Consider the following 12,170-nt stretch of genomic DNA (forward strand, 5'->3'; position numbering starts at 1 on the left):
CTGTTCCTGCTTCCACTGATGCCCCTTTCCATACCCTGACTCCACAGATGCCCCTTAGCTCCACAAATGCCCCTTTCCCTACCCTAGCTCCACAAATGCCCCTTTCCCTACCCTGTCTTCACAGATACCACTTTTTCCCTGTCCTGGCTCCACAGATGCTTCTTCATTCCTGCATGGACCGCTTTGCCTGTCCCTCACTCTCTATCTACCTCACTCTCTCTCACTACCTCACTCTCTATTTCAATACCTCTCTCTATCTCACTACCTCACTCTCTCTCTGCTAATGCAATAGGTATCACATATGCAAAAAAAAGCTAATGACAATGCCATTTATTTAGGGATACAAAAATGATAAAAAAATAATGAGCAATACCAATAGCTCTACCTATAATATTGCCGAGACCATTGCATTGTAAATGCTTGTTTTGTTTCCACTCTCTTACGTAAGGAAACTTTATTTCTATTTTTTAAATGTAATAATGTTTAGTAAAATGTAGTTTGATTTTTCCTCATTTGTCACTATTAGCAATTGAGACAAGCTGTGCTGTATTTTGAAAATGCAATAAAAAAATATATATATAAAAAAAAGAAAGACAAAGCAACAGAGCATTTCCCCTTCACTCGACATGCAGTAGAAAAAGAGCTTAGATGGCTCGTTTCCAGGATATACGGGATGGATCGGCGGTCCAGAATATGTTACTGCTGTTTCAACATTTTCTACGTAAGATTCCTAGCCTGACAAACGCGACAATATTACTAGTATGAGAATGTAAAAAAAAAATCAATTCTGTAGAACCATATTTGCCCTTCCTTTGTAAGGTGCCCTTGCTATGCCAGCCTTCGATTAACTAGAAAGGAAAAAACACAAGCTTCATACTTCTACTTCTAAAGAGCACATTTAGAGATCAGCTGCAGAAAGTAAGCACCGTGTTTTACAAAGCAGTTTATTATTGCAGATATCTGGAATAACACTTTCGTTTTGAAGCGGCATCGATTTTTCAACAATAGATCCACGTGTATAAATGTGCTTTGGAAGCGTCTTTTTCAAACCTGTTCTGCCTTTTGCAGTCCGAAAGAAAAATGCCTCTTGTCTGCCTTTTGCAGTCCGAAAGAAAAATGCCTCTTGTGCGTCCAGGCAGCGTCATAAGAAGATAGATGGAGCAGGTAGAGTCCTAAGCCGAGGACGCCTATACGCTGAAAAAACAGATGTTCACTTTATCCCTAACGCAAGACTGGGAAGCAACCTACAGCCCAGCATTACTCCAGGGGTCTTGGGGGAAGGCGGCAGTCCAGTCTGGATTGGAAGACCACACTGGGCCCTACTTCTCAAGCCCTCTGAGGGTTATCCTTGTGTCTCTTCTGCCTAATTTAGCAGTGAGAGCAATGGTTCCAGAACACAAACAAAAATTCAGAGACCACTATTTTCTGTTGTGAAAATTACAACGGATTGTAATGGCAATAAGCAGAGTAAACATTAATTAAAATCAATTTCCTCATAAACAGTTAAGAAAATTAAAAATACTCACTCTTTTGAGATCATCCAGTGTGTGTATTTCTGGGGAAAGTCCACCATGGACACAAAGGAATTGTTGATTTAAAAGTGCAGCAAGGGGGAGGCAATCAAAAGCTTCCATGCACGCTTCATAGATTTTCTCAGAATATTTGATTTTACCTACAGAGATTTACAGCAAACATTAAGGAAAATCAATAACAAATATTACAAAACAAATAATGAAATGGCATCCTAATCAGAATTAGACGATTAAACAAGAACTATTGGAATTAATGAAGATAACTCAACAAAGGCAAGCTCAACAAAGACCAACACCATGAATTATCCGAGCTCTACATTGTCTAAAATATGGCTACCATGTTTTTCTCTTCTCAGACTGCTATGGGTTGGGATTTCAAAGCAAAGGTGGGAATTAGACAGGAAAATGTTACTTACCCGCGACCAAATGTTTGGGCTTGTCATGATGTGCATTCACCATGCTCTACATTATTCTTTTATCTAGTGTTGGATTCAAATCATTATAAGTGTTACTTTAAGGTTTAGGTTTGTGCTCGTGTAAGTCTTGTGATCACTTAGATGAAATCCCCAATGTAATAGCATACATAATATTTTTTCATCCTTTGGAATAGGTATGTCTGCTTGTACCTGTGAAGTAGATAATGTTCTTTTTAAAAACAAACTTTATTGATTACCATATAGTATTTGCCAGTTGTCATAGACCGCCGCAGGGTCGTGGACCAGGGCCAGCGGACTCGATAATTCTCGCCTCGGTGCCTACTCTAACCAGGGATCACACTGGGCAACTCTGGGCATTAGCTTGCCCCATCTCCACAACGGCCCCCCACATTCGCCGGGGATGCCTGGTTTCACCTTGGAGATACCCAGGAGGGACCATCTCACAGGGATAGCCAGGACGGGTTCCCCAGCGGTCTACAGCGCCACGACGCCTCAGGGCAGCAGTGCGCTTTACAAGACACATACATTTACATTTTGATAGTTTTCATACTGCTAGCACATGTTAATGGAAGTATACTGATGCGTGCACGCAGGCACAACCAGAAATTCTCACATTGATATAAAAACATTTCGTATGGTGAGTTTGTACGAAAAGACATTGTTTTAAAAAGGTTATCAACATAACTTCTAACTTTTCCCCATCAACCCTCCCTCCCCCCTCCCACATTCTGGCCTGCCAGGTCTCGGTGTCTATCTTGGGATAATGCTCGTGTAGATATTGCTCATCAGTACTTTTTAGTGTTGCGCAGGTTTATGTTTCTTGGTTTCGCTGGGCATTTACACTGCCCAGTGCAGCACATAGTGGGCTCTACTGCAGGGTAGGGGTGGAGTTTTAAAACCCTCCAGGGCGGTATCCCATTCCTTTGAAATTGGATCTTTGCGCAACCCTCGAGCCTCCTCTCGCCTGAGTGCCGCACTCTCTGCGCTACACCATCGTAATACCTCGTCAGACCATGCAGATAGCGTAGGAGGCCTCACGGATTTCCATCGCATGGTAATTGCGCGTATAGCTAGGATATGGGCAAGATCTAGGAAGCAAAGTTGAACCTTTTGGGCGCTTGTGCGCCTGCTGAGACCCAGTAACCAATCAGTTATATTGTTTTCAATCTGTAAGTGTGTAACCTCCCTAATTGCATCTCGCACCCCCTCCCATTAGGAAAACAGTTGTCCAGGCCCTCGTGGTGTCGAGACTGGGCTACGTCAACTCCATGTACTTGGGACTACCGGAGTACTTACTCGGCCGACTACAGATGATTCAGAATGTGGTGGCCAGGGCCATCTTTTTGACAAGACCTAGGACTCGTACGTCTCATCTTTTGTCTTCACTTCATTGCTTCCGGTGCGAAAAAGAATTCATTTTATGGTTTAAATCTTTTATTGACATTTCAAAACACACAGAGAAACACCAACAAAGGAAATTATCAACACCTTGCATGTCCAAAAAGAGTGGGCGGGCCCCTTACCCCTATGCTTAAAATACAAGCCAGACTTTGCCCACCCCGGAAATGCCATAAGGAGTTCCAGTAAGGTGCCGTTTAACAAAAAAGATCTAAAACCCCCCCTCACTCCCTACTCACCCCCTCCCCACATTCCACGTCCATCTGTCTCTTCCCCCCGCTGCCTCTGCAGGTCATGAGCCCTACTCTTCCTTCTGCTCTCCGGATAAACGCAGAAAGCGTAGATAGCGGGGACAAGTGACCTCCCGAAATTCTGAGGACAACAGCGCCAAAAAGGGTTTCCACAGCTCCCCATATGTGGAGCCCTCCCCCGCCAGCGTTAGCGTGAGCTTTTCCATGCCTAGGAGTGCCACAACTGGTATAACCATCCCGTGAAAGTTGGAGTGTTGGGAGTGCGCCAATGAATAAGTATGTTCTGTGTCGCTGAGCCCAGCACTATGGCTATCTGCCGCCCCCTACGCGATTTAAGCGGGTAGGTCAGAGGATTTGGGAGGCCCAACAGTGTGTACGCCGGGAAGCGCGGTATCACATTATTAAAATGCTTGTCCACCTCATCGAGCACCTGGGACCAGTATGGCTGGACATACTCACACTCCCAGAGTAAATGGGTGAAGGTGCCTATCTGCACACAGCCCCTCCAACAATTTGCATCCCTCGTCCGGTCCATAGCGTCTAAGCGCTCCGGAGTGTAGTACCAATAGGTCGCAACCTTTGTGAATGTGTCGGTGAGTCCCATGTGGTACGCTGAGTGTCGGGCCCTATTATATATTCCCTCCCACTCCTTGTGAGTCAGAGTCCTACCCAACTCTCTCTCCCATCGCGTCTTACCCGAGTTGTAAGTGTGCGCGAATCGAACTTGCATCATTCAATACAGATCGGAGATTAGCTGTTTATCTGATGTGCGCGTTACTAACCATCGCTCATACTGGGAAAGCCTCCGATCTGCAAATGGGCGAACCCGCCCGTCGAGCGCCCAGTGCCGAACCTGGAAATACCGGAGCCGTTCCGTTTCCGGCAACCCGTATTCCTGCCTGAATCGCTGAAACGGGCGCACAGCATCGGCATCATACATATGATAGAGGAAACAGCAGCCAGCCGGCTTCCACCCACTAAAGGCTACCGAATCCATCCCTGAGGCAAACTCCGGATTGTCGAACAGGGGAGTAAGCGGAGAGGGAAAGGTAGTGAAGTCATGAGAGACGTTAGTGCGATCTCAAATCTCTAGAGGGACGCGGGTGATGTAGGAGGCATAGAGATTAGGAGGCCTATGCTGTTTACGCAGAAAGGAGATTTCCTGCAGAGGCCGGGCTGCTACCGCTTGGTCTTGAAACAGCCAATGTTTCTCCGACTCCCAGCGACTCCACTCCACCAGGTGGCCTGGAAGTAGAGCTGAAGATCAGGAATCCCGAGCCCCCCGTTTTCAGGTGAGAGAGTGGACAACAACCTCTTCATTCGCGGCTTCCGCCCGATCCAAATAAACTGGGCCAGTTCTGATTGTGTAGCCATCCGGTAGGCGGATGTAGGGGAATGGTGCGGAAAAGGTATAGAATCTGCAGCAGTATGGTCATCTTAACCGCCGCAATCTTGCCCAGCCACGAAAGAGGATAATACTTCCACTACACTAGCTCTTCCGACGCAAGGCTGCATAGTTGAGGGCCACCACCCGCGGAAGTGTAGAGGCCAGCTGAATCCCCAAGTATGGAACCGAATCCTCCGCCCACTGGAAGGGGAGTGAGCTCTGCAAGTACTCCCGGGTGGGTGGAGACAGGGAGAGACTAAGGGCTAACGACTTGTCTGCATTCACCTTGAACCCCGCCATCCGTGCGAAGGTGTCCAGGTCCGCCATGCAGGCCGGCAGTGCCTCCCGCGGGTTAGATAAAGATAGCAGCACATCATCCGCGTAGAGGCTGATGGTATGAACATATCCCCCAAACTTAATTCTCGAGACCCCTGGATTTTGCCTGATCTTCTGGGCAAGGGGTTCCATATAGGCGACAAAAAGCAGAGGCGATAGCGGACACCCCTGCCTCGTGCCCCGCGCTATAGGGAAGCTAGAGGACGTGTGGCCATTTACCCGAACCGACGCCGACGGAAATTTATAGAAGTTAAAAATATGGGTGAGAAATTTCTCTCCCAGACCCATCCGTAGCAACACCTGCTCGAAATAGGACCAATGGATGCGGTCAAACGCCTTTTCAGCGTCGATCGTGAGCAGCATGTATTCTCCCGTCGATCGGGAGGCTTTTTCAACCAGATGCAGGCCACGTTTCGTGTTGTCAGGGGCTTGACGCTCTGGGATGAACCCCGCCTGATCTGGGTCAATAAGACCTGGCATATAAGATGCTAGCCGACTGGCCAATATTCCCGAATAAAGCTTAAGATCGACGTTCAACAGCGAAATGGGACGGTACGCCCCACAGCGAGTCTGATCTTTCCCCGGCTTGGGGATAACTGCTATAAGAGCCCCCAAAAGGTCCGGGGGAATCGCTCCCGCGGCTGAGAAGGAATTGAATAGCTGGGTGAGAAGGGGCGCCAGCAGGGTACAAAACTTCTTATAAAAGATGGCGGTGAAGCCATCCGGCCCAGGGGCTTTCGCCAATTTCCACCGGGAGATAGCAGCAGTCACCTCCTCCGGACGAATGTCTCTATCCAGCTGATCCGCCTGGAGCTTGGACAAAGTTGGGAGCGTGACCGAGTCTAGAAAAGCCGCCCCATTATCGGCGGTCAGTTGGGAGCTGGCATACAGGTTAGCGTAATATTCACGGAATGCCTCGGCTATGTCCCTGTCCTCTGTAACTTTCGTACCATCCTCTTGACAGATCTCGCGGACCCCCTGACGTTTCCGGACCTCCTGGAGTTTATGGGCGAGAAGGCGCCCGCACCTATACCTCCCCAGTGTAATAGAATGCTTTAATCGCAGGGCAGCGTACTCTGCTCTATCTTGATCAAGAGCCGCCAGTTGCAGTCGTATTGCTTTGAGCTGGCGCCACACTCTGGGGGCGCCCGTCCTCTGATGTATTTGCTCCAATTCCTTAGTTTTTTGTGTAAGCTCCTCCCGCTTACGTCTACGCTCTAAATTGTCGGCAACCGAGATAGCAATAAACTCTCCCCTGAGGACTGCCTTCAGCGCCGCCCACTGTGTCGCTAAAGTTGTGTCAGTATTGGCGTTGTGCGAAAGAAAATCAGTGATAGATCTTCGAATCTGCACTATCACATCTTCCCGGTGTAACAGAGTGTCCCTGAGGCACCATACCCTGTCCGGCTGCACCACCGGCGGCAGAGTCAAAGTAGTAAGCACCGGAGCATGGTCGGAACGGGAAGCCACTCCTATCTCAGCCTCTGATGCCATTGCCCTGACCGAGGAAGAGGCCAAGAGGTAATCCAGCCGAGCATATGTTTTATGTGCATGAGAATAATAAGAGAATTCCCGGGTCTGAGGGTGGAAGCTACGCCACAAATCGCACAACCCCAGGTCCTGTAGGCGGTCAAGTCCTGCTGCCGAGAGCGCGCCAGTCTGACGTGTGCGCTGGCAAGATCTGTCTCGTATGTTATCAAAAACAAGATTCAAATCCCCCCCCAGGAGAATATTGCGGTCGCTTGTGGCCGTGACTCCCGTGAGGGCGGACTGCAAAAAGCGCTCTTGACCCTCATTAGGGGCGTAGAGAGAGCCAATGGTGAAGGTCAAGGCACCCAGAGCAAACCTGTAAACTAATAGCCGACCTCTAATTTCCGCCTCTTTATGCAGAACTTCCCCCCTGAACCGCTGGGCCACCAAGATCGCCACCCCCGCAGCCTTGGTGGGACCAGAAGAAAAGAGCTGTGTCGGAAACTTTCGGGATCGGAACCGGTGACAGTCCTGAGTCAGGAGGTGGGTCTCTTGGAGGAGACAGATATCGGCCTGCGTGTTCTCTAAGCAGGACAGTATGGCTCTGTGCTTAACTGGGTTGTTAAGACCCCGAACATTGAGAGTTAATACTTTAAGCGTGTGCGGGGCCATTCACGTTATCCAGAAAACCCAGGGAACGCAAGGTAAGCAGCGCTTCACATGCAAGGGGAACATGCCATGGACGAGCGGTGTGTATCCCCGCGCCAGTGGGCCTGTCGCAACCCCACCCAATGATGGACGTGGAATCCCATGCCCTCCCCCAACCAGTTCCCCCCAGCCCCTACCCAAACATTTGAACAAGAAAAGTCCTGAACAAGTGTCCTCCACCTTCCGCTGAATGGCAAGTCAGCAACGTGGAATAAGGTACCACAATGGGAAGGCCCCCCTCCCGCCGACGGCCTGCACAGAAACCAAGTAATCAAGCCCGCTGCAAGTGTCGCTTAACTCAGCCGGGTGAGGAGTTGTTCAGACCGGCGGACACAGTCTCTAAAGCTGCTTGCTGGCCTCTGAGGATCTCCGCCACTGGAGGTTTCTTAGCGCGCCTACGACGGCCCTGTTGGCACCACCCAGGCCTGGCATCCTTTGCATCCACCGGGGGCCCATCATCTCCGCTGTCCTCCGCCGGTAGTTCCACCCCCAACAGCTTAACTACCTCTGACAAAGAGCGCAATTGGTATAGCGTGTTATCAATGCGGAACACCAGGCGAAAGGGATGCCCCCAGCTATACGGAATGTTGCGCTGCTGAAGATGCGTTGTGATTGGCTTGAAGAGTCTACGTTTATGGAGCGTGAGGGCCGAGAGATCCTGGTAAAGGACCAGCGCATGGTCACGGAACACCACCGGATGTTTTGACGAGCTTTACGAAGTATGTCCTTTTAGTGCGATAGTCTTGTACGCACACTAAAATGTCGGACGGAGTGGCGGACAAGGGCCTCGGAGTACCTACTCTATGCGCCCAGTCGATCCGCAACTCCGACTCCGGTGGTCGATCCAGGATATGATTAAAGAGTTCTCTCGTGAAGCTAAACAGGTCTTTCGAGTCTTCGGCTATCCACACTCTGCGGATTCGTATGTTATGGCGCCGAGACCGATTTTCCAGGTCTTCTACATGCGTCTGGAGGTCAACCTGCTGATCATGGATCCGAATGATCTCTTGTTGCAACGCCGCCAGCTCCGTGTCCCGCCCATCACTTTTGCCCTCTAGCGCGGCGACTCTTTCCCCGATGCCGTCCACATCCCTGCGAACTTCTTTAAGCTCCGCCGTGAATTCCTTTTGAAGGTTTTGAATGTCAGCTCTCAGGGCAGTGAACATGGATTCTAGAAAGGACTTGGTGATCTGTTCAGCTCCATCTGTATGACCGGGTTGGGGACAGGGCGCACTCGCCGCCATGGCGTCCGGCGTGGGCCCAACCTGTGCCTTTGCGAACAGTTCCTTCAATGTCTTGTCTTTGCGGCCCTTAGGGGGGACCATAACTCGCCCCTGCCCCTCCACCGGCTCGCCCGAGGAGAGACGCGACCCTGCTTGGCAGCTGTCCAACGCCGGTAGCCCATCGGTCTCAATCAGCACCACCACCCCCGTCTTCCGGCGCCTCTGGACCACCGGCCCTTCTCCAGTTCAAACGGCACCCAGGACCAGGACAGGGAAGCCCCCCTCGAACGGCAGCGCACCCACCGCCTCCACTTCGTGAAGGCTTGGCAGTCCCCCGCTGATGCCCCGGGAACCGTCCGCGGGATGATCTCCCCGGGCCCTCAGTCCGACACCCCCCTCTTCAACCAATGTCCCAGTATCAGTGCAGGTGGTATCTCCCAAAAGCCACACAGGAGCGTCACCCAGCCTCTCCATTTGTTAACCAGCATGGGGTGCCTACGGACGCCGCTCGCCACTTGCTAGGGTCCGAGATGTGACGGCAGGGCGCCGGGACAACCACGAGGACCCAGGCTCATCAACGAGTCCCAGCCTATTTAGCCCCGTAGCAAACTTCCAGTCCCCCTCGGGCCTCCAATTCCCGCTACTCCACTCTGGTAGGCCTCACGCCGGGTGCCGGGGCCTAGCGGTTTGCAGTGATTTCCAGGTCAAACTCAGGGGTCCGTGGGCACCAAGTACTCCCCCACGGAACCACGGGTGTCAGTCGGCTTTCTGCGCCTCAGCACTCAACTCCCCCGGCGACGCACCCATCTTGAGTGTCCCTGGCACAACCTGATGTCCTGGTGCCTCAAGTCGGCCTCCGAGACTCAGAATGACCGGCAGGCCGCTTCGTAAGATGGCGGGACCCCGCCTCACAACTGCAGAGTCAGTCTCTATGGCGGCCTGCGGATCCCTCCGATGGCGTCAGGCGTGCGTTAAGTCCGTCGTCGCTCAGGTGCTGCATAGGGGCCAACCATCCTGTCCCGGTGCATGTGCAGCCCGATTCCAAGCTCTGGCGTGTGGGCCCGCGCCTCCCGTTGCTAAATTTCGCCCGTCTCCACATGCTCCCGGCTGGTAGCACTCCCAGTGGTTCTCCCCCCCCGGGCGGTCCCTTGCCTGTCAGGTGGTAGGGCGGGAGGGTCCAGGCAGGATCGCGGAGCCCTGGCCCAGTCGCGGAATCGCCGTCTCTCTGCTGGAAGGCCACAAAATGGCGGGCGGGTGCTGCACCTCCCGGGGTCCGCAGTTCTGAGAATTCGCCCCCCGCCTCCGCTTCGTGGGCGCAGACAGGGCCCCCACGCTCTCCGGATAGTGAAGGACAACAGCTCAGCTCGTCTCCGCAGCCTTCCTCCCGGGTGATCGCGGCGTGGCCAGCGGCCCCAGGTCTCCGCCTTTGGCCACCGCTGTTCCAGGGCCGCGCCTCCTCTCGACCAGGCCGCAGCCCCGCTCCCCGCGACGTGGAGTCGAGCGCGGGGAGCCGAATACACGCCGAATGGCAGCTCACACGGCGTCCGCTGCGGCGACCGGAACCCGCAGGCTCAGAATCGCGGGTGTCCGACAGCAAATGACGGCCAAACGCCGGTGCTATGTCGGACTGTCGGCGGGAGAGACAGAGCAGCACGTCTTTTTAAGCCGCCATCTTGGCCACGCACCCAAAGAATTCATTTTAAAGCTCTAGTCCTGGTTTTCAAAGCGTTTCATAAGATTGGAGCCCCCTACCTAAGGGAAAGATTTTAGCCTTATACACCGCAGTGCACCTTGAGGTCCTCTACTCAGCGCTTGATCTTGACTCTGAAGGTCCTGCTCTTCCGGGTAGGAGGAAGATCTTTTCAAGCGGTAGCATCTCGACTATGGAATGGCCTCCCTCTCCCTCTGAGACAGACACCGGACCTCCTTACTTTTAGGTGGAATCTGAAATTATGGCTTTTCCAGCTTTAGGCCTATCCGATTCTGCGGTGGGGCGGGGTTCTGTATGCTGCTATGTGGTCTTTTTCTCTTAGCGCCGGGACACTCTCTGGAGTAGCCGCACGCTCTATAAATACCACATAACATAACATAACAATAGTTACTTAGATGGGGACAAGCCTATAGCATGTGGATGAAGCCTGCCTCCTCACTCTTGCAACAAGGACAGCAGTGTTGGGTGTCTGGAAACATACGGTGTAAACGTCACAGGGTTAAATAGGATCTGCGCAATACCATGTTTTAGATAATGTTTAGTAAAGCAAACTATCAAGATTTTTATTTTACATCTACATGGAAAGTGGATGGCCTGTGTGAATCTACATTACAAGCTGCAAACTGTATGTTGTTCTTGTAGGTTAGACTCTGTGTACAGATTTAAAAGCAGTGCACTGACCCTTAAGGTTGAGATGGACAGAAAGTAGAGGTACTTAAATGTTTTTAAAATTGTTTGCCCCCCCCACCGAGCCTCCTTTTTTCCTCTAAATGAACGACTTGTGCTGGCGCTGCTTACAAGGTCCCGGATCCTGTAACCAGCGCCAGCACAAGTCGTGCAGCACCGCGGAAGGGCACGTACCGCGCTGCCAGAGGCCCCGTTTGAAGCCCGATTTGGGACTTCTTAAAGGTACTATCGACCTCTACTTCAGGGTACTTACTCTGATCATCTGAATTGGACAATATCCAATTTCTACACAGTTCTTAGGTCCTGAAGAAAGCCCAACGACCCCCTGTGGGCGAACTACGTGCTTAAACATGTCGACCATAGTGCGGTGGACTCATAATTAGCCCATCGATGCATGATTATCAAAATATTTTTTTATACAGTCCTCCCATACACCAGACAGAATAAAAATTTTATTTTCAGGTAGTATGAGGATCACTTTTTAAAGAGCACCACACCTCACTTTTCACTCACAATCGATTTCTGATCACTACTGTAAAACCAGTCGTTCCCTCCAGGTGGAGGAAGCATAAAAAGAGACCCTATGATGATGCTGTCACGCACCTAACAGAGGCGGAGAATCAAGATACACCGCCATACGACCTACCTGCATAAATGAGGGTTTTTAAGTACTATTCAGAAGTACTGACGGATAGAACATAACGGACCCTGGTGGCAGGTACAAGTGATCCATTCCCTTTAGATTTTTCTAGGAAGCTGAATGGATCATAACTGCTTCTTACTCCGCCAATCCTTGATCTAAATATGGGTCATGTGATAGCCACCTTTACTACGGTATTTATTTTATAGAGCATGCAGCGCCGTGACTCTGTATGAGACACAATTAGAGGACATGGGTCAGTAAAGTTGCTTGGCAAGGTCCCAACAGACGGATTTTACTAGAGGCCGGATGACTTCCCTAGAATTCGATACTTTCCTGAATTTCATGCTGCCATGGTTCAGTCGCAGGTGAGATGAGGCTTGGGATCAT

General features: G+C 51.1%; 1 protein-coding gene across 10 annotated transcripts in view; it reads right to left on the reverse strand.

The window, feature by feature from the left end:
• PPP3CB (protein phosphatase 3 catalytic subunit beta) overlaps positions 1-12,170 on the reverse strand; it is a 926,247-nt gene that overhangs the window by 454,795 nt on the left and 459,282 nt on the right. For all 10 annotated transcript variants that reach the window (XM_085603650.1, XM_085603649.1, XM_085603651.1 and 7 more), the window contains one exon: positions 1,527-1,672. In XM_085603650.1, the coding sequence (XP_085459776.1) occupies positions 1,527-1,672 (146 nt within the window). The remainder of the gene's footprint in view (positions 1-1,526; positions 1,673-12,170) is intronic.

Source organism: Triturus cristatus, chromosome 1_2 (assembly GCF_964204655.1).
Source record: "Triturus cristatus chromosome 1_2, aTriCri1.1, whole genome shotgun sequence".
NCBI lineage: Eukaryota > Metazoa > Chordata > Amphibia > Caudata > Salamandridae > Triturus > Triturus cristatus.